This window comes from Crocuta crocuta, unplaced genomic scaffold, assembly GCF_008692635.1.
Source record: "Crocuta crocuta isolate KB4526 unplaced genomic scaffold, BGI_CrCroc_1.0 scaffold27, whole genome shotgun sequence".
Classification (NCBI taxonomy): domain Eukaryota; kingdom Metazoa; phylum Chordata; class Mammalia; order Carnivora; family Hyaenidae; genus Crocuta; species Crocuta crocuta.
Window position 1 is genome coordinate 8,118,568 of NW_027532250.1, and position 22,662 is coordinate 8,141,229.

Here is a 22,662-nt window from a genome sequence, read left to right on the forward strand (position 1 = left end):
TTGGTGCCTAAATGAATAACCTTGTGAACTGCAGCATAAACACAGGGGATCCCTAGTCGTCCCACTGGGGTGAAGGATTCTTGAATTTTCCCCCTTTAGTGGAAGCTGTGTACTGAGGGAATCCTGAAGTTAAGACCTACAATAAAAATCCACTGTGAACGCTCATCGCGCCCATCCCTTTAGGCACTAAATTTAAAGGATCTGGACCTATTCAGAGGAGCCCAGTCACACTAATGTTTCTATTTGCGAATGAAACAGTGATATCCAGTGATTTAAAAAAAGCAGAAAAACAAAAGCTTCAGTTGGTTTTGCTAAATTCCTGAGTGAATCTCAGACTTTGCAGTGCACCGGAATCACTAGGGGAGCTTATTAGAGATGCACTTGCTGGAGTGTGTATTTGGGTTACCTTTATACTTAAAAAAGAATAAAGAGGCTTGCCATTGTCAGCATTTGCTGAGGACAAAATCAGCTGTTTTGGATGCCTTGTTGAGTTCAGAAATGTTTCTAGATCTTTGCTTGCTATGGATTGGATTTTATTCTCAAAGAGGAGGCAGTGTCTGAATAGTATAGTCTTAGGAAAATAGAAGGCAACGTTTTAGAGCCTGGCTGACGTTCCCAAATTTATTCAAGTTTTTCTCCTGCTGGGGTTGTTTTCAGACAAGAGACCACAAACATGAGAACGTCAAAACAAACGTCTTAATTTACATGAGATACTACTATGTATCTAAATCAAGTTTGCTAAATTTCTTCCTTGAGAAGTAATTGGAAGACAATTTCTATGTGGAAATGACTTCCAAATAATCACTATCTAATATTTTAATATATAGGAAAACATTTTTTAATGTCTGTACTTACCTCCATTTTTCAAAGCATAGCTTTGTCAGAGTGTTGTTCAATGCCAGTCAATGATATATATATATACACACACATATCATTGTGTTTATAAAAACAACAAAAAATGGGAATTAGGGAATAAATTGCCAAGATAATGACCAGGCCTTTTAAACCATGACCATAAAAAATGTTCAAGGTCCAAGTGACATATTATAATCAACATCAGGTATCATGAATTGAGAGCTCACAATTTTCATTTGTAGGTGTTTACAGTACAGCTAACCCTTGGAGATCAGCACTGGGAAGCTGAAGGAACTAGTATTAAAAAAGCCCAGCACACAGCTGCTGCCAGAGCTTTGGAAGAAACAAAATTTCCTAAACCCATAGTCCGCCCTTTGCGTAGCGAAGGAAGGAATCCAGGTATTATGCGTGGGCCAAGACAGGTTCCTTTCAAAAGTGTGTGTAGAGGTACCCATTTAGTATGTGTGTGCATTCTTTCATAACTAACTTGTTGATTTTGAAAGCACGGTTTCTACACTACCAGTGGCAAACACTTATCTTTCTAGAATCCTTAACCATACCCTAAAGCATGGTTCCCAGTCTCTGGTTCCTTGATCCCTGAGGGTCTGGAAGGAAGGTCCTGAGAGGTGGGGTGTCACCAAACAATTTCGAAGAGTTCAGAGAAGCCTAGTGAAAATGCATTTAGCCCCTCTGTAAAGTTGTACAGATTGCCAAGATTGTAGGCCTTAGCTGGAATCACTTCAACCCAGTGTGGAAATACCAATTATAACATGTTGATCAGAAAAGCAGATTGTCATTTACACATCTCCTGATCATCAAAAAGAATGAGAAAATTACTTAAATATTTGTTACTTACTTAAATACTATTAGTAGATAACATCTCTTCAAACAAGGGACTGATCTTCAAATAAGGGACCGAAGCAGGGGGAAGACTAATAAAGAAGAGCTTCTGGTAAAAGCTTAGGAACCACTGACCTGCTGCTGTGGGTGGAAGTGGCTGTTTGAGCCACGTTACCGTCAGGCACACAAAGTGCCCAGTCCCTTTATGCATAGGAAGGAATCTCGGAGATTTCAGCCACACCTTCCTTGTTGCTTTTGACTTCTTTGTGGTATTTCAGATTCATTCTCTACTGCAGGTAAATTTTTATGGGTCAGAGCTGTTCTTAAGATGATTTAGGCTATGCTTAAAAAGAACCCATGCGAATCATATAAGACATAATTCTAATATTAAGAAGAGAGAGGCTGGCTACTTCTGTGACCCTTTGATTTTGCAAATCCAAAGATATGCTTATAAATTTGATTCATACACTAAATTTAGTTGAAACAGTTCTAGTACAGAATCAAGTCTTTTTTGTCGCTGTTGTTTTCCTCTATGTCCTAAAGAGGCATTTTAAGGTGGATTTTTGTGTGCGTTTACGTTGAACTTTGCCATTGCTAGTGTTGTTCTGTGTTTGATGTGAAAGTGTTGTTCTCAGATGTGATTGTGCACTGACACTATTCTTTACAGCTGGTTTTCCTTTTAAATGTTCTTAAAGGTTTATGAATTGGATGAAATGAGAGAAAAAAAATTGGGAAATGAACAGTGTATTTTGTACAGTTGATGATTCTGAGATAACCCAAATTATACTTGCTCTTGTTTATATGGAAACAGAACTCATTTTCCTAACAAGTATTCTCACAGGTCAAATCCCAACGTGAATACTAAGACTGGAAATATCTGAATATTTTGCAGTCCTCATCTGACTTCTCCAGATAGAATTTACTTGTCACCTCCATTCCGCACCTTTCCTTCTAGCGCACATCCTGTTGTGTAGTAGTTCTCTGAGAGTGTATTGAGGCCTCTGGGGTAAGAATTGTGTCCCTTAGCACAGTGCTTTGCATTCAGTTAGTACTTAACGAGTGCATTGTTCTATGAAATAGTGTACATAAACGTACTTCTAAGTGTAAGCCAATAACCCAACACGTCAGTACGACCAGAGTTATATTGGCTAAGGACTCCCAAACAGTAAAGTGATTTGGACAGTCACATGGGATTTTTTTTAATCGTGGAATTTGATGTGTATTAGAACTCATTTCTAATAACTGGAGTGAGTGACTTTCACTGATAACATCTTGTGCTAGTTGCTGCCCCTCTGATAGCTCTTACATTGTATTTTGTGCTGTTGACTATGTATTAATATCTAGAAATCACAGCAGATTCTTGGATTTCCTGCCCTGATACCTAGCAGTGAATTACTTAGATCCTCTCATGAAATGCATTATGAATCCAGTTAGTAGAAAGCATGCTATTGTTTTTTTTATTTTAGTAGCTGTCATCCTCATGTCAGAAAATAACCAGTTCTCTGTGTTGATTCTGTATTGCAGAAAGCATAACCCCTACTGTAGAGCTAAATGCACTGTGCATGAAACTTGGAAAAAAACCAATGTATAAGCCTGTCGACCCTTACTCTCGGATGCAGTCCACCTATAACTACAACATGAGAGGAGGTGCTTATCCCCCAAGGTATGTGTCTGTTTTACTTATAGAGCAAGAGAGAGTGGGGGAGGGGCAGAGAGAGAGAGGGAGAGAGAATCCCAAGCAGGCCCCACACCTAGCGCAGGGCTCAATCTCACAACCGTGAGATCACGACATGAGCTGAAACCAAGAGTCAGACGCTCAACCGGCTGAGCCACGCAGGTGCCGCTGTTGGTTTAAGTACAGGTGAAAATGTATCTCCTTTCTGACATGGAAGAGGAAACTGTAGATTGTGGAGCACATAACGGCTTGTCAGATGCTGAAGTCAATCTTGGCTGTGGTGCCTTTGGAACCATGTCTTGATGCTGCTCCTTTAACTTCTGTTGCCAGCAGGAGCCAGAGCATATTCCTCACTAGCTGTGTGGTTGTGCCCTGACACCGTCTGCCTAAAGATCACCTGAGCATGATTCCCACAAACACCAGGGTTCTTAGCACTCTTAGATTTATTTGTTGATTATTGTTTATTGGATATTTTTTGGCTTTGAATTTATATGCTTTGTCATAGCCTTGGAGTATAGGTATAGTAAAAATATTAATTGAAACCTGAAAATACGTGTTAAAAACTTCCTGCTGGGCAGTCATAAGACATTAGTGGATAGGTTAATGATCAGAATGGAAGTCTTCCTTTCCCTACCTGACTTGGATGGAGGCAAAGCCACTTAGAAAATGTAAGCTCTGGAGGAGCCTGGATGGCTCAGTTGGTTAAGTATCAGACCCTTGATTTTGGCTCAGGTCATAATCTTATGGTTTGTGGGTTTGAGCCCTACAGTGGGATCTCCTTGGGAGTCTGTCTCTCTCCCTCTCTCTCAAAATAAATAAGCATTAAGAAAAAAATTCCCAGCCTTTTCTGGAGACAGGCAAGTGTGTCTCTCAGATATGAGAAAATAGAGCAAGTTTTCTACCTTCGCCAAAGCCTAATTTTGTGAATTTGGGTTACATTATAAATTGAACTCATGTAATCTATAAGCTATTTCGTGGAACATAAGTGTGCTTGCTAAACAGTGTTTGCACATCCCGTGTGCCAGTTGTGATCCAATGTAAGCCCATGAAGTCTCTGGATATACTGAGGAGGAGTCATTATTGGCAAGCAGATCCTGATGTGATTAGGACCCATGATGAAGGAAAGCTCTGGGATTTGCCAGAGACTGTGTGGGTGACTTGTTGATCTGAGATTGTAATTCTGCTAACCCCCTGTTTACTTTCAGGTACTTTTACCCATTTCCAGTACCACCTTTACTTTATCAAGTTGAGCTTTCAGTGGGAGGACAGCAGTTCAATGGGAAAGGAAAGACGAGGCAGGCTGCAAAACACGACGCTGCTGCGAAAGCCTTGCGGACCCTGCAAAGCGAGCCCCCGCCCGAGAGGCTGGAGGCGAGGCGGGCAGGTGAGCAGGTACGTGCTGAGACGCGTCCTCTCCAGGGGCTCTTTCTGAGAAGATGCATTGAGAGCCATCCAGAAGTTTTGTGCTTTGAGAGCTCACATGATTTTTTGTACTCTGTGGTCTTTTGGCCTTTCTTCTCCACCCCCCTTAAAAAAATGTCTTAGCAAGAAAGTCAGATGCCTTCTTTTTCACTCTGGTGAACATGGTAGAAAGATTGTCACTCAGTTGAGTTGTGAAGCACGTGTGTGGAGGAGTTCTTTGGTGCTACAGATTATGCTTATCGGAATCTACTGCAATTTATGTACCAGGTAGAGAATTTTCTGAAGCCATTTTTGACCAACTACTCTGTCATATCAAAGTGCCAGTTATCTACTGCTACGTAATAAACCATTATAAAACCTAGTGGCTTAACCACCTATAGGCACTTATTTTGCTCACAGATCTGCAGTTTAGGCAGGGCTTGGCACCGAGCTGGTCTTTCCTCTACACAGCTCTGGCTGAGGTGTCTCTGCAGGTGCCAGAGGGTCACTTTCAAGGTGGCTCCTTCACAAGGCTGCTAAGTTGATGCTGGCTGTCGGCTGAGACTGAAGCAGGGGCTCTGGCTCGAGGACCTCAGTTCCTCTCTGAAATACCCTGTACAGAGACTGCTTACCCATCCTGATGGGATGGTGCTGGGTTCCAAGTATCCTGGAAGGCAGGAAATGGAAGCAGCTTCCAGTTTCTTAAGGCCTGGGTCCAGAGGTCCCCACAGCTTCTGCCATGTTCTACAGGTCGGGCAGCACAAGAGCCCAGATTCAAGAGGAGACACAGAACCTCACTTTTTATAATTAGGTAAAATTCACATAACATAAATTCACAGTCTTAACCATTTTAAATGTATGGTTCAGTTGCTTTTAGTACATTGACAATGTTAAGAACCCCACTTCTGGATGAGTAGAGTGTCAGAGAATTTGGGGGCCAGGTTTTAAAAAATCCCACAGTAGGAATAGGTTTTTAACTCTTTGCGGCTAAAAGGGAATTGAGGTCTTGGGAAATCAGTAACCATTTTTTGTTATGGTGTGTTTGAGTTTCCCAGTGTAATCACACATTTTACAACAGAGATGATCTGTTTCCAGGGTCCATTGAGGACCAAATAGAAGAGACTGTCACTTAGAAGAGGGGATTTCATGAAGTTAAAGGGGGATAAGCTTCTCACTGGTGAGATTTGTTAGAAGCAGTAGGTAGTGTAATCTGAGTCATCTTGGAGGCTTTTCGTTTTTGACTTCACTGTGGTGCTGATCTAATTGGAGTCAGATGGGATGGCTGTTTCTCAGTTGCTTCTTGCCAGCAGTTGTTAAACGATCGCTGAGCACTGGTATGTGGGTAGTCTGCTTCAGAACCACTTGGGAACGTTAAAAAAATTCCTTGGTCCAACCCACACGATTTCTAATAGGAGTCTGTCTTCTGCCTTTTTTTTAAAAAATTTTTTTTTTTAATGTTTTATTTCCAGGAGAGAGAGAGAGAGAGAGACAGCGTGAGCAGGGGAGGGTCAGAGAGAGAGGGAGTCACAGACTGAAACAGGCTCCAGACTCTGAGTTGGCAGTCAGCACAGAGCCCGACGCGGGGCTCGAACCCATGAACCGCGAGATCATGACCTAAGGGAAAGTCGGACGCCCAACCAACTAAGCCACCCAGGCGCCCTCTTTCTTTTCCTTTTTAAATGTGCTCTTGGAGTAGCTCTAAAGCTCAGTCAGGGTTTGGGAACCATAGGTTCTAACTGTCATCGGTGCTTCCCCCTCAGGCAGCCACCCCACTTTGAATGCTGCCTGAACACACCCACCACTTTGCCCGAAGGGGAAGGTGTCTAATTGGTGTCCCCCTTCTGACCCCATTACCCTGGAGCAGCCAGGCTGGCTCTGGCCTGAGGGTAGAGGCTGGCCTAGAAGTGCTCTCTGTGGCTGAGCTCCACTGGCTCCTCTGCTGTCTGTTGGAGCTTTGCTGAGAGTGATGTGGAACACTCCTCCCCACCCCCCACCCCTGCCCCTGTTCTCCTTCTGTGTGGTTTGGAGTAGAGACCGTGCCCTTCAGCAATGGCTCAAAGACTGGGCTCACCCAGTGCTGCAAGAAACAAGAATCATGGAGTCAGATGAGACTGTGATAACAATGAAACACTTGGCCTCCCACCTCAGCCAGGCCTCCTGATAGCTGGGTGGTAGGGCGTAAAGAGACATTTTTAGAAGGGATCTTTAATTTTTTTCTTACAATTAATGCATGTGAACTATAAAAATTTTTAAATAAATAATTTATTGATTTGCTGCTTAATGGATGATCACTATAAACATTTTGGTGGATGTCAGTGCATATGTAAGTAAATATGTGTACCTGTCTAACAAAAGTGGGATGATACTGCATGGTGGCCACTTTATTTCATGGAACTGCTTATCATGAATCTGTTATGCCATTTACTCATAATTCCTTGGAGGACTCAAATTCAACTTGCACCTAAACACTTTTTAATAGCTACAGTGTATTTCATTGTGTGAATGTACCAGTTTGTGTTCTTAACAGAGGCTTGGTTATTTAGGTTATTTGCAGTGTTTCCTGTTAGAAAATAGGTAGTGAGGAACAACGAATGTTGTTGTAGTTTGTGCACATCTGTGACTTTTTTTATGAGCCACAGACATGGAAGTGGACTTTCATGGCAGAACATACGGCCATGGTCTCCGTCAGAAGCATGGCGCCATCACAGCCTTTTTGCCTTGGACTGCCAGTATTGGGAATAACAATTCTTTTAAGTTTCTTTGAAAGAGACAGCAGAGGAGGAGAAGAGAGAGAGAGGGAGAAAGAGGACCTAAGCAGGCTCTGCCCTGCCAGCATGGAGCCTGATATGGGGCTCGAACTCATGAAGTGTAAGACCATGACCTGAGCTGAAATTGAGTTGGGCGCTTAACCAACTGAAACACAGGCACCCTGGAAATTACTTTTTTTTTTTCCTTTTTTAATAGTTTATTGTCAAGTTGGTTTCCATATAACACCCAGTGCTCATCCCCACAAGTGCCCTCCTCCATGCCCACCACCCCCCTTCCCCTCCTCCCCATACCCATCAGTCCTCAGTTTGTTCTCAACTTTCAAGAGTCTCTCATGGTTTGCCTCCCTCCCTTTCCCCCCTATTTTCCCCCTTCTCTCCCACGGTTCTCTGTTAAGTTCCTCCTAATCCACCTAGAAGTGAAAATATACGGTATCTGTCCTTCTCTGCCTGACTTATCTTGCTCAGCATAACACCCTCAGGGTCCATCCATGTTGCTACACATGGCCAGATTTCATTCTTTCTCATTGCCATGTGGTGTTCCGTTGTATAGATAAACCACGTCTTCTTGATCCATTTATCCATTGATGGACACTTAGGCTCTTTCCANTATGTCTTGATTGGGGCATTCAGTCCATTTACATTCAGTGTTATTATTGAAATATATGGGTTTAGAGTCATCGTGTCATTTGTGGGATTCATTCTTGTGGTGGTGTCTCTAGCATCTTGCGTTTCTTGCAACGTTTCCCTCAGAGAGTCCTCCTCAGGATTTCTTGTAGGGCTGGTTCAGTGGTGACAAATTCTTTCAATTTTTATTTATTTGGAAAGACTTTTATTTCTCCTTCTATTCTGAATGACAGGCTTGATGAATAGAGGATTCTTGGCNATAGACAAAGAACAGTTCAAAGCATGTAACTAGATTTCCCGGCTACAAATAAATAGCCGGGTGTATGCAGTGCTGGTGGAAGAGCATAGAGAAAGAGAAAAATGACAGGGCGGGGATGAAGCGAAACTGGAAATAAAATGAACAGGCAGAGAAGGAATAAGAGGCTTTTTTCAAAGAGCGAAAGAGTGGAGTATGGTTGGAGAAGAGGGGAAAGAAATGCCGATGGTGTTATCCAGAGAAACTATATAGTCTGATTACTTCAGAGACAAAGAGATGGAAAGGTAGGTAGGTGTAGAATTTACATCTAGAGAATAGATTAAATGTGACTATTTGANGCAGGAGTCCTGCCTTTGTCGTTGTGGGGAGAAGAGTGGTGGCGCCCCAGTCCCTTGAACCAAGCGTTGCAACTCACTTTTTGGGTGTGTAAACTCCCTGTGTGGGGGGTGTAGCCAAGGTGGGCCAGGCTCAATATGCCAGGCCAGGCCTCGTTTCCAGATCTCAGTCCGTGCGCCCCACTGAAATTGCCGGAAACACAAACTGGCAGGCATGCCCCTCAGGGCAGTCCCAAGCCTTTTGCCTTCCCCCTGGGGATCGAGCCAGAAGCCTCTGCTCCTGTCTCCTCCAGGTCCGGCTGTCGAGCGAGGAATAGTTTCATCTGGGGGTTGCCTGGGACGAGTGCATTCCCCCTAGGGTCAGCTGGAGAGGGGGAAACCGGGTCCCTCTGTGTCCTGTCGCCCGAAATATAAACTCGCGGGCAAATCTGTCTCTCAGATGTTTTAAGCCTTTCGCCTCCCCCCTAGGGATTCAGCCAAGTCAGAATCACAAAAGTGCAGCCATCGCGCGTCCCCTCCAGGTCGAGCTGTCGAGTGGGGAGCAGTTTCCCTGGGGATTGCCTGGGACGAGCGCGTCGCGCCTAGGGTCAGCTGGAGAGGGGGAAACCGGGTCCCTCTGTGTCCTGTCGCCCGAAATATAAACTCGCGGGCAAATCTGTCTCTCAGATGTTTTAAGCCTTTCGCCTGCCCCTGGGGATCCAGCCTAGCCAGAGGCACAAAGGTGCAGCCGCCGCGCATCCCCTCCAAGTTGAGCTGGCGAGCGGGGAGCAGTTTCCCCGGGGGTTGTCTGGGATGAGTGCGTCCTGCCAAGGGTCAGCTGGAGAGCAGGAAACTGGATCCCTCTGTGTCCCCAGCGGAGGTTTTTCTCTTCTCCAGCGACAGGGACAGTGTCTTGAGCAGTTTCGGCCACTCTCTTTCTCTTCTAGACTCCCCGCAGAGAGAGAGACACCCCTCCCCTCCCCGCCGTGTCTCTGGTCCCGGCCTGATTTTATCTTCCCCAGTTCTCGCACTCATGCTAGAAGGTTTCTCAGTGGACTCTGTCTCCTTTTCCTCCCAAACTCCTGGATTCTGTAAGGGTTCCTATGGCTTCAGGCCTTCTCCGTGTGGGATATGGGGGACGAGTGGATTGTATGGAGCTCCCGACTTCTCCGCCATCTTGCCCTCCTCTGGAAATTACAATTTTAAACAAGTTTTTCATCTTGTTTTTGAAAATACATAGAGCATATGATTGTGTGATAGGTCAGTTTGTCTTAACATGGCCAATAAAAAGCTAGCAATTTATATCTACAAGGCAGGCGTTGTCTGGTTCCTTGACACCAGGCATCGTGCTAGGCTCTGAGGAAAAACCTGCCCCTTCCATGGTGGGGCTTCACTGAACAGAGCTGACAGATGTTAACATTAGAATCATCAGAGTGCAGTGAGTGCTAACGTAGAAAGTAGCAAGTATTAATGAGAGCATCAAATGTCTCATTTAGATTAGAGGAAAAACGATGCATTCAGAGCAGTCCTTTCTGAGGAAGCATTGTTGAAGCAGAGACTAAAGATAAGCAAAGAACAGCAGGAGCAGCTTGTGCAAAGGTCCTGTGTTGAAAAAATGTCTTTCTTTGGAGCACCTTGGTGGCTCAGTCAGTTAAGTGTCCGACTTCAGCTCAGGTCATGATCTCACGGTTCATGAATTCACCCTGGGTCAGGCTTCGCTGAAAGCTTGGAGCCTGGAGCCTGCTTCAGATTCTGTGTCTACCTCTCTCTGTGCCCCTCCTCCACTCGTTCTCTCTCTCTCTCTCTCTCTCTCTCAAAAATAAACGTTAAAGAAATGTTTAAGAACTTATTCCTTCCTCCCTCCCTTCCTTTTTCCTTTCATTCTCCCCCTCCCCAAATCCAAGGCTCATGGTAATGACTTATTCAGTGTCTGAGCTGTTAGGAGCAAGATGGCCAATAGCTACAGTATATGTAATAGACAAACAGAGCTGTCCTCATGTGCACTAGTAGGGTAGTGATTAAATAAATAGATACATGTGTCAGAGGGAGTCCTAGAAAGTGGTAGATCTGTACACAGAGGCGTGAAAGGAGGCCCCTAATGTATTGAGAAGGAGAAGTCAAAAACCAGAGCTGTAATTCTGTAGATAGTGTGATCCTGTTTGTGTTTAATAAAAATACCAGCTGTGTATGTGTATGTATGTGTATGCGTATGTCTGGTTGTGCAATCTTGAAGATTGTATCAAGCTTTGAAAGTTTTCTCTGGGTGATAGTGGTAGAAGACTAACTTTAAGAAAACATATACTCTTCGAAGGCCTTTCTAATACTACTTTTGTGAAGTTAAATCATGCAGCTTTTCTGGTCTTGAGTTATTTTCACTTGGGCCAGGGACATATTTAGCTGGGGCTTAAACTAAAATTGATTTTCATTATTCTGTCAGGATCCATGGGACCCAGTTTTCATTTTTGAGCTTCTTTTTCAAGACTTGTAAGGATTAATATTGCATGACTTATATTCTTTGCTAGGGATCTTACAAAGAGCAAAGAGAAAATAGACTTAAAAAAAATTTTTTTTTAATGTTTATTCCTGAGAGAGAGAAAGAATGGTGTAGGGGCAGAGAGACATAGAGAGACACAGAAAATCCCAAGTGGGCTTTGTGCTGACAGCAGAGAGCCCAATGTGGGGCTCGAACTCATGAACCATGAGATCATGACCCGAGCTGAAGTCAAGATGCCCAACTGACTGAGCCACCCAGGCGCCCCGGACTTATTTTTTAAGACAGAATAAAACCCCTTCTGTCGGACAATGACCACCTAGGTCCTTTGGACCCTTTTGTAAATCTTCACGTTACAGAATCTAAATTTTCCTTTGTCTTGAAACGTTTTGCTATTTGTCATCCTACATACCGTGTCAGCTCTGTTTGTGTCATCCATTCCTAAATACACTAAGCAAGACAAAAATAAAAGGAAATGGAATTATGGTGAATCCCCAGGTGGATGATAGAGTCGTGAAATAACTCACTATTGCCTCAGCCTTTGCTGTGCTTCCTGTGTTGCCCAGCACGCCACACCGCCTCCTTTCAGGAAGATGCAGAAGACGGGACACCGCCTTTTCCCTCTGCTGTTAGCTTTCCTTGAACTCAGGTGAGAATTGAGAATTTTCCTTGTTTGCCTCTAATGGCAAAAAGAAGACTGTTGGCAGAGGAAGACCTGCCCTTCTTAGGTAGGTGAGAAGCTGAGCGCAGAGGGGCCGCAGTGCCCGGGACTCAGCGATGGCTGTGGGATTGAGTTTTGGGAATCTCACCCCGTCAGTCCTCACGTGGGATTGTAGGTTAGCTTCCCCAAACTCAGGAATCGGCGAGTGAACAGTATGTTTCAATGGGGTGTGAAAAGGAAATGTGTACTCTCTTCTGGCCATTCAACAGGAAGGACTTCGTCACGCAGCATTTTATGACAAGAACCTGGAACATCCTGTTTTGATTTTTTTTTTTAAGTATATGTACCAACATTCTTTTTTTTTTAAATGATGTTTGACCACTAGCATTTATTTTTTACCACCTACTCTTCACAAGATAAGTGGACAAATGCAGGAGGTGTGTGTGCGCACAGTAATTGGGAGGACATAGATGATAAAACAATGAAAAAACTCATTGGATCCTTCTTTGGGGGTTTATAAATCTAAAAATGAAAGCATGTCGTAGTTATGGAGCAGAGAAGATGGCCATTCGTCAATAAAATTATGAGTCTGTTTCACAAGTAGCGTGTTTTGATGATACCAGTCCAAGAAGAATCTGAAGTCATGATAAGCTGGAATCCACTGGAGATTTGAAAAATGGCATCGTTACAAGTGGGCTGTGCTCTGGGTTCAGACATACCAGCTGGTGAGAGGCATTTAAAGGACCATGTCTGTTTTGGGTACAGAAATGCCTTCCAGACTGCAAATCTGAAATAAAAACTTGGACTTGCTATTTTAAATTTTGATTAAAATCTCTGATGAAAAGTGTCCTTTTATTCTGCATATTATTTGTAAAATGACTTTAAATATAGAAAAATAAAGAGTGTGTTAGAGCCAGATAGTAAATGGTTAGGTGACTTTTTTTTTTTTCTGGCATACTGAGGGTTAGGCTTGGTTCAGAGTGTTTTTGTTTTTTTTTCCTTAATGTTGCCTGGATTTTATTGGTGAACCGTACATTCTGGAATTGATATTAACAGTAATTCCCACTTCATGAAGATAAGATTAAGGCCTCACTACACTGTCCCATACCACTGAGAATGGTATTTGTGGATTGGTTTTGACTCACATTGCTGCTTTCCAACCCAATCCAACATTTTGTCTAATCCAGATAATCTCAAAATTATTTATGTAAGAGAGCAGCATAACCTGACTTCCAAGTAAATGTGTATCTTTGTTTCCTTTTTTGCATTTTGATTTTGCCTGCTGCTTTGTCTCTATTGAAATCCCTTTAGAAACAATGGCATAAAGCAGTGAATCTCCACTCTGCTAGTAATATCAACTGGAGTCTTGGGGCGCCTGGGTGGCTCAGTTGGTTAAGTGTCTGACTTTGGCTCAGGTCACGATCTGGTTCGTGGGTTTGAGCCCTGTGTCGGGCTCTGTGCTGACAGCTAGCTCAGAGGACAGAGCCTGTTTCAGATTCTGTATCTCCCTCTCTCTGACCCTCCCCTGTTCATGCTGTGTGTGTTTCTCTCTCTCAGAAATAAATAAAACAATAAGTAAATAAATTTAAAAAAAAATCAATTGGAGTCTTAAAAAAGTAAATACTGTAAATAAAATGGCATATCTAAGCCCTACCTGAAAACACTTGAAGTTAATCTGTCTGGAGTGGGAAGCCAGCATCTGTCCTTGCAAAGCTCCCGAGGGACCCTGCTGCTGCTGTGTTTAAGAAACACTGGCTTCTGGTTTAGATTTTTGCAACAGATTGTTATTTTCCATCAGACTTATGTGGAACCTCAATATAAAGTAACAATTGATTCATATAAACTTACAAGTTTGAATTTTATAATATTTATGAATATAATCAGTGAAAATGATTTATGTGAATTCTCAAAACACAGAATTATATCATATATTGTTTTCATCCATTAAAAAAACATGGCTGGGAAAGATACATTCCCATTTTAAAATCATGGTTAAGGCTGCCATGGGAAGGAGAGTGAAAAGGGCTTCATTATTTTCCTTAAAAAATAAAAATTGAATGTCAGCAGTCTTTAAGGTTGACCTTTCTTAAATCCAGCACAATTGCCTTTTATGTTATATTATTTAGCTGTACTTTTCTGAATATTTGAAATAGATTATAATTAAAAATTAAAAGTAATTGGGCTGATAAAATGAACAACAGAATTGAAAATTGGAGTACACCCATGGTGGTTGAAGTCTTATTTTAGCATCAGCACCCAATTTATTCCTAAGTTTTGCTCTGGTTGCATTAACACAATTACTTAGCATGAGAGTGAACCCTTTGTTTTTAACAGCTCATCTACTCAAAAAACTGCAGGGGCGCCTGGGTGGCTCAGTCGGTTAAGTATCCAACTCTTGATTTAGGCTTATGTCATGATCTCACCATTTGTGAGTTCAAGCCCTGCATCAGGCTCTGTGCTGAAAGCATGGAACCTGCTTCGGATTCTTTCTCTGCCCCTACCCTGCTTGTGTGCTTGCTCACGCGTGCACTCTCTCTCTCAAATAAACTAACTTTAAAAAAAAAAAAAAAACCCACCTAGATATTCAGCTAAACAGCTGTCAAAAAACTTTTGTGCACAAAAATGAGTTAACCTCTTAGTACAAGTTAATAGGTTGATCTCTAGTATGTTACTATTTGGTACAAAACATTTTTGGGGGTTGCTTTTTAAAGATAAATGGGTGCCTGGCTGGCTCAGTAGGGCATGTGACTCTTGATCTTTTGGGGTTGTAAGTTTGAGCCCCATGTTGGGTGTAGAGATTACTTAAATTCTTGTTGGGGTGCCTGGGTGGCTCAGTCGGTTAAGCGTCTGACTTTAGCTCAGGTCATGATCTAGCGGTTCGTAGGTTCGAGCCCTGCGTTGGGCTCTGTGCTGACAGCTAGCTTAGAGCCTGGAGCCTGTCTTTGGTTCCATTTTATGACTATTCCACATTTTGTCCATTTATCAACATGTTGGTGGATGTTTGGGTTGTTTTCACCTTTTGGCCACTGTGAATAACACTTCTGTGAACATAGGTGTCAAATTATCTGTTTGAGTCCCTACTTTTAGTTTTTTCAAGTATGTATCTAGAAGTGTAATTCCAGATCATACTGTAAATCTGTTTAACTTTTTGAGGAACCACCCAGCTGTTTTGCACATAGGCTGGGCTATTTTACATTCTCTCCAGGAAGGCCCAAGGTTTCCAGTTGCTCCACATTCTCACTAGTACTTGTTATTTTCTGTGGCCGTCTTAGGGTGTGAAGTGGTGTCTCATTGTGGTTTGATTTGCATTTTCCTAATGATGAGTGATGCTCAGCACTGTTTCATGCAGTCATCGGCCATTTTTCTATGTTTTTTAGAGAAATGTCTATTCAAGTCCTTTTCCCATTTTTGAATTGAGTTGTTTATATATTCTGGATATTAATTTTTTATCAGATATATGATCTGCACATATTTTCTCCCATCTGTGGGTTGTCTTTACTCTCTTGATTGCTTCCTTTGATGCACAGAAGTGTTCAGTTTCAAAGCAGTCCAGTTTATCTGCTTTTTCTTTTGTTGCCTGGGTTTTCCATCTCATATCCAAGAAGTCACTGCCACATCCAGTGTCATGAAGCTTTTTCCTGATATTTTCTTCCAAGAGTTTTATAATTTTAGCCTTACATTTAGGTCTTTGATCCATTTTGAGTTAGTATTTGTGTGTTTTTTTTTTTTTTAATTTGGAAATCTGTTTTACTAAGCACCATTTGCTGAACATATTTTTTTAATTTTTTTTTTTTTAATGTTTTTATTTATTTCTAGGAGACAGAGAGAGACAGCATGAGCAGGGGAGGGTCAAAGAGAGAGGGAGTCACAGACTGAAACAGGCTCCAGGCTCTGAGCTGGCAGTCAGCACAGAGCCCGACGCGGGGCCTGAACCCACGAACCGCGAGATCATGACCTAAGCGAAAGTCGGACGCTTAACCGACTAAGCCACCCAGGCGCCCCTGCTGAACATATTTTTAAAGATGTGGGGTGGGGCTTTATGTTTAAAACTTCTTTTAAAAATTTCAGGGGCACCTCGGTGGCTCAGTCGGTTAAGCATCCGATTCTTGATCTCTGCTCAGGTCATGAACTCACAGGGGATCCAGTCTCAGGTTGGCTTCAGGCTCTGTGCTGGGTGTGGAGCCTGCTTAAGGTTCCTCCCTCCCTCCCTCCCTCCCTCCCTCTCTCTCTCTCTCTCTCTCTCTCTCTCTCTCTTTCTTTCTCTCTTTCTCCCTCTCCCTATCTCCCCCTTTCCCTCCCAGCTCGCCCTCTTTCTCAAGAATGAATGAATGAATGAATGAATTTATTTCAAACCAAACTTTTGTGGAGCCCCAGACTTTAAGGCTTCTTGCTTGAAGATTTCTGGCTTTAAGGATTCACTCATAAAAAGTCAGGCCCTCTTTCTGCTTAGGATTTAAGCAAAAATAAAAGTATTTTTAGGTTGATAAGCCACCAGAAATGCTATGCAAATAGTTTTGACCAGGCAGAGAGTGAAGTGAAACCTGATTGGGAAGAGCAGCAGCATCATGGAAGGAGAGAGAGAATTAGAGTGTTTGGGATACATTTATGTGCAGGATTGTATTCTTGATTGTATTAATTTTTTTTAACTTAGAGTTTTATTTCTTTTAACTGCAGTTTGACAATCTGATCGAATGTAAGTGTAAGATCGATGTGATGAGCATAGGGAAATGCACAGCAGATACAATCCTGGATCGCCCTGCGTTTTCCTCTAGTTTTAGCTACAAGTTTGTGTCAGAAAGCTCTAATCTTGGAAATAGGATTGTACGAAATCTTTGATAAAAGAGTCTCCATAATATGAAGAGAAATTCAGCTCTCTAGCCATGGTTTGGGAGGAGGGAGCCTTGCTGTTACTGAGCTTATCTAGATTCTCACTGTCACTGTGGTGCGACCTAGAGTCCATATTACCCGCTTGCATGGAGAAGATCCCTGTCCTGTCTAAGCCAGCCCTGGCTGGGGGACTGTAACGGAGCCTGGCTATAAAGATAGTCTCAGCCTTTGTTCAGCAGACTTAACTAGTTGGCACCTGCATTTTTGCTGGCAGCAGAAAGTATGAGATTTTGTATGCAGTTTTGTAATTTGTTGCACTGCATCCTTCTTTTTAAAAGAGTGGGTTTCTGGGGACTTTATGTTCAAATAAGAGACCGGCATACTTAGGTGGAGAGACTTCTAATTTGAACTTGCTATGCCCCACACAGATTTGTCTGTATTCTGACTTTTTCCAAAAGGTAGCTTGCCAGTCCTTGAGGAAAGCTCTGGAAGTCTGTCCTGCTTCCCGAGCAGCTGTGGTGTGTGGTTGTGCCTCAGTGAAGCTGAGTCTGTTAGGTGTGGGTTGTTTATGCTGCATTTACGAGGCACACGTTGACCCAAGCTTTTTTTTTTTTTAACTTTTAAATTCACTGGCACGTGACAGGTGGCCTGCTCACCAGGTCAGTGCTCGCTCCACACAGCTAAGGGTCAGTGCTGTGAACGTGTAGCAGAGCTGGGGTGTGGGTGTTTTTCATGAGAGTTCACTCCTAAACAGTTATTCTTCCTTTAGGTGAATGGAAGAGAATCAGAAGAAGAAAATCTCAATAAATCTGAAATAAGTCAAGTGTTTGAGATTGCACTTAAACGGAACTTGCCTGTGAATTTTGAGGTAAGCTTGTTTTTACATGTAGGACTCTATTGTCAAACACCGTTGGCTTTCGTCATTGGAATTTTTTTTTCCCTAAAAAACATTGGAATAATTATAACATGTGAACCTTCAGATTTAAGATTCAGGCTTTATATTTAGCAAAAAGGCAATATAGATTCTCTTCATTTAGGGGCAGCCATGCCCCTCCAGACAGTCCATGGATGGCTTCAGTAGATCTTTCAACTTCTGGAATGGTTTTGAAGAATATTATGTTTATGTTCTCGTGTATTCTGGAGAGAGGGTCCATTGTTTTCATAAGACTGTTACTCCCCAAATGTTAATCTTGAGTCTCTAGAAATTGTACAGTGTAGTTGTTAAAAAGGACATCAGTATTGGGGCACCTGGGTGCCTCAGTTCGTTAAGTGGCCAACTCTTGTTTTGGCTCAGATCAGGATCTCATGGCTCGAGAAATCGAACCCCACATTGGGCTCTGCGCTGATGCTTCGGATTCTCTCTCTTTCTCTCTCTGCTCCTCCCCAGCTTGCACATCCTCAGATCTCTTAAGTATTTAAAAAAGAAAATAAAAAGGGTATCAGTTTCATCCTTGTCCAGCATTTGCCCTCTAATCCACCTCTCCAGTAACTTCATTTGTTGTTGGAGACTTTATGGTCTAAAAACAATAGTTGTTAGTTCACATGGAAAATAAGATACATTTAGTACATGTTTCCTTCAAAGACCCAGTGAGTCCAAGTAGACTAGGCAGGTCAGGGAGATTAAGTTTCCATTAATGGTCTGACACATGGTGAATTCTTTGTAATTCCTTTTGATTTCCATGCTTGGTTATGCAAGGTTGTGTTTTACTATACACTGCAAATTTCTTTATCAATTCTTTGGTTCTTTAGAGTTATGAAGACTATATATTTAGTCTTCCAAAATGCTTTAAACTTATACAGTGTTACTTTTAAGCTAATGTAATTTGAAGTGGGGCATTTGCTTAAAACAATTTTAAGTGGTTCATAGATTTCTTTTGGCCTGTTTTTTAAGCCTCCTTGAAATTTATCATCCTGTAAAATAATTTAATTTTGTAGCATTTTTGCAGTTACAGGCAATCCCCAAACTTCATGCTGACATTTATAAAATATATACCTTCTCTTTTGAATGTGCTAGCACCCTAAGCTGGTTCCTGAGTTCAGTCCTTAATCCGTCAGCTGCATGATGAGGATTTCTGACTTCTCCCTAGCAGTGCTTTCCTGCCTGCCATGGGGCACAGGTGTGGTGGGCCATCCTGCACCCCCTATACCCCTCCCTGCCCCACCCTGGCAGGCAGGACCAGGTTTGTACTGTCCCCCTCCCAGAGCAGACCCCCAGACGGATCTAGGGCTGTATCTTCTCACTTGGCTCTTCGTCCCTTCTAGCCCTTCCTCCTCTGTTGGGAGTGGGGACTGGGGAGACGATGATATACGCAGAATGACAGGGCTAATCCTTGGGTAGGAACTAGGTGGGAGCTCCACTCCAGAAGTCCACAAGGTCTCCCTGGGTACCTGTTGTAGGAAAGGGGAGAAATACTTCTTTTCTCCTCCTGGTGAGGGATTAGTGGAGCATGAGAATGGATTTGTAGAGATTATAGAGGGGGAGCCAAGATTGTGGGAGCGGAGGTTGCCTAGCTTCCCAGGGCACCTCAGGGTTACAGAAGTGACTGCTGGTGCCAGGGCCCCAGTTCCGTGTGAAGCTTGCCACCCTTTATGCTAGTTGTTGTTCTGCCTGAGAGTCACAGAGCTTTCTGGATCCTTAATGAAATCTGTGGGAATTTGAGACCAGATTGCTTCTGCCCCAGTTTCCACTCTGTTCAGATTTCAGACTTGTGTTCAGGACTATATAACCTATAGCGAGGAACACTCAAGTAGTCGCAGAGGTTGGGAGCGCCCTCTGGTGGGTGAATATCTTACAAGGTAACAATTTAATATCTTAATAGTGTGTGTTGGTGGCATGGAGTTTGTTAATGTGAGTACTTACTTTAAATAACTCCTGTATCAGAGGTTCATATTACTTCCATTGTTAGGTTGAACAAGGGCTTTCATTTTTTTTCTTTCCCACAGTTCTGTCTCTTGCACCTGGAAGATTGCCTGGCACATAATGGATGCTCAGGAGATATTTATTGGGTGAATGGAACAGTTATTTTTTTAGTTTCTTTTTTAAATAATTTTAAAAAAATTTTTGGAGAGAGCAAGAATGTGCATGCCAGAGGGGGAAAGGAGTAGAAGGGAGGAGGGGAGACAGAGAGAATGAGAACCTTAAGCTGGCTCGACACTCAGCACGGAACCCAGTGTGGGGCTCAATCTCATGACCCTGGAATTAGCTGAAATCAAGAGTTGGGCCCCTCAACTGACTGAGCCACCCAGTCGCCCTGGAAGAGTTAGTTTTTACTAAGTTTTTAATAGTCAAACCTGTCACGTAGAAAGGTTGTTTAGAAGTGTTAAATAGAAGAGAGGAGCCATTCTTTCAGTTCTTCAGAAAAAATGTATATAGGTTGACTTTTGATAAAATACATAGTTTTAGTTAAAAAATGTGACAGTGCTAACTGATAAAGCCACTGAGAGGCAGTTGTGACCTCATCACACTAAATCCATTGTAGGTGAAGCTCCAAATGTAGATTGGTGGCATCATGATGTGATACGAGTAGCTGACGAAACTGTTGCTGAAAGGCCGGGGTGGGCTGTGCGTCTCAAGTGTGCATCTGAAGTGAGATCCAGGGGGCGGGGGGTGGTGAGTGAGGGGCTCTCGCAAGTCCATCTGCTGGGGCAGCTGTCAGCCGGTCCCTCCCAGCAGACGCCTTCTGTTGGGCAGTGAAGGCCACTCAGTCTCTGGGGGACCCCTTGTCCTTACTTGGGAGCATAGCACCACTGTTTCTTGGGTTTACTTTGTTTTCCTAGCCATTTTTTGAATATTTTATTTTATTTTATTTTATTTTTTTTTTTTTTTTAATGTTTTATTTATTTTTAGGAGAGAGAAAGACAGCGCGAGCAGGGGAGGGTCAGAGAGAGAGGGAGACACAGAATCTGAAGCAGGCTCCAGGCTCTGAGCTGGCAGTCAGCACAGAGCCCAACGCGGGGCTCGAACCCACAAACCGCGAGATCATGACCCAAGCGAAAGTCGGACGCTTAACCGACTAAGCCACCCAGGCGCCCCATTGAATATTTTATTTTGAAAAATTTCAAACCTGTGGAAAAGTTGGAAAGACAGTGAATTTATCCTTCACTTAGATTTAGTAGTGATCAACATTTTACATTTGCTTTTTCTCTGTGTGAATGTATGTATTTTATTTTCTATCTCTTCTGGCTCTTGCTGGATCATTTGATACCAGGTGGCAGATAGTATGTTTCATAGTATTTCAGTGTGTACCTCTTTATCTTTTTTTTTTTTTATAGCTTTTTAAATGTTTGTTTATTTTTGAGAGAGAGAAAGAGCGTGAGTGGGGGAGGGGCAGAAAGAGAGGTGGTGACACAGAATCCAAATCAGGCTCCAGACCCTGAGCTGTCAGCACAGAGCCCGATGTGGGGCTTGAACTCAGGAACGGTGAGATTGTGACCTGAACTGAAGTCAGATGCTTAACTGACTGAGCTGCCCAGGGGCCTCTTTCAGTATGTATCTTTTAAGGGCAAGGACGCTGTCTTAAATAATCACAATCTAATGATCACATATAGGAACTTGAGCATCGCTGTAGCTCTTAAGTAATGTACTTCCTATATTCACATTTTGCCCCCTGTCCCTCCCTGTTGTGTCCTTTTCGGAAGGTATTTTCTTGTGCCCAGTTGCAGTGTCACACCCTGTGCCTCGTAGAGACATCTCTGTTGTCTTTTCATCTGTAACAGTTACTTAGTCTTTTTTTTTTTTTTTCTTTTTTGGACATTTTTTAAAAGTTACTTTGTAGAATGGCCCTCAGTTTATCTGATTGTTTCCTCATGATTAGTTTCAGATTATGCATTTTTTTCCGCAGGAACCCCCCAGAAGTGGTGTCGTTCTGAGCATCACAGGAAGGCATTTCACTGTGTTGGTGGCACTTGTTTTGTTGGTTTACACCAGATGCTCCACCTTAAAGAGACTTACTTTCTCTTGGTAATTCATAAGCTTTGAGGAGCCGCCCTAACACTGTTCGCTAGGAGATCTCCTGGTGAATCCAGTCGTTGGTAATTCTTCCTGGCCTCAGTGATGACTGTGGTGCATTTTTTGTATTTGCAAGCTGACATTCCACAGGGAAGAACCTTCTACGCCTTAATTTACATTAGCAGAGGTCCACTGCTGCTTTTTTATTCCAAGTGTTACTTCCTTATTGTCATCAGTCATTAGGGGTGTCTGGCTGGCTTAGTCGGTAGAGCATGTGACTCATGACCCTTGGAGCTTACATTTAAAAAAAAAAGAAGAAGGGGCGCCTGGGCAGCTCGGTCAGCTGAGTGTCTGGCTCCATCTTGGCTCAGGTCATGATCTCAAGTTTCTTGGGACCAGGTCCCGCCTCTGGCCCTGTGCTGACAGTGCAAAGCCTGCTCGGGATTCTCTCTGCCCCTCCCTCACTTGTGCTTTCTCTCTCACAAAAATAAACTTTTTTTTTTTTTTTAAGTAAAATAAATAAAAAAAAGAACCATAGCTCGTTAACACCACCATTCATGCTGGTACTCACATCGCCCTTCAGCTGGCTCCTGTGTCCTTTGATGTCCTCCTCTGGCGAGGTTTATGGAAGTGAGGGGTTAGCTTTTTTGAGGTGTAATTTTCGTACAGTAGACTTCCTGCTCCTCGGGCATATGCTTTACTGTGTTTGTATACAGTTGTGTAAGCACCGCTGCAGTCACCACCCGACACTTCTGTCCCCACAGAGCTGCCCGGAGTCCCTTTGCAGCCTGTCCCTTTCCTCTGTCCTCAGTCTCGGACAGCCACTGTCCGATTTCTGTCCCTACCGTTCTGCTCTTGTCAGAACATGACACAGATGGAATTGCAGGGTTTATCGCCTTTTGTTTGGCTGCTTTAACTTAACACGGGTCTTGAGCTGTCCCTGTTGCACACCTCAGGGGTTCTGTCTTTTTATTGCTTGAGGAGTTCCCAGTGTGCGGACGC

The 22,662-nt window shown here is 43.0% G+C and overlaps 1 protein-coding gene across 4 annotated transcripts in view; it reads left to right on the top strand.

The window, feature by feature from the left end:
• The window catches only part of STAU1 (staufen double-stranded RNA binding protein 1), an 89,311-nt gene that overhangs the window by 54,284 nt on the left and 12,365 nt on the right, over nucleotides 1-22,662 (top strand). For 2 of the 4 annotated variants that reach the window (XM_077778273.1, XM_077778272.1), the window contains 4 exons: nucleotides 1,098-1,254; nucleotides 3,220-3,358; nucleotides 4,576-4,762; nucleotides 17,482-17,580. In XM_077778273.1, coding sequence (XP_077634399.1) covers nucleotides 1,098-1,254; nucleotides 3,220-3,358; nucleotides 4,576-4,762; nucleotides 17,482-17,580 — 582 coding nt within the window. The remainder of the gene's footprint in view (nucleotides 1-1,097; nucleotides 1,255-3,219; nucleotides 3,359-4,575; nucleotides 4,763-17,481; nucleotides 17,581-22,662) is intronic. The other 2 variants (XM_077778274.1, XM_077778275.1) reach the window with 1 other exon arrangement.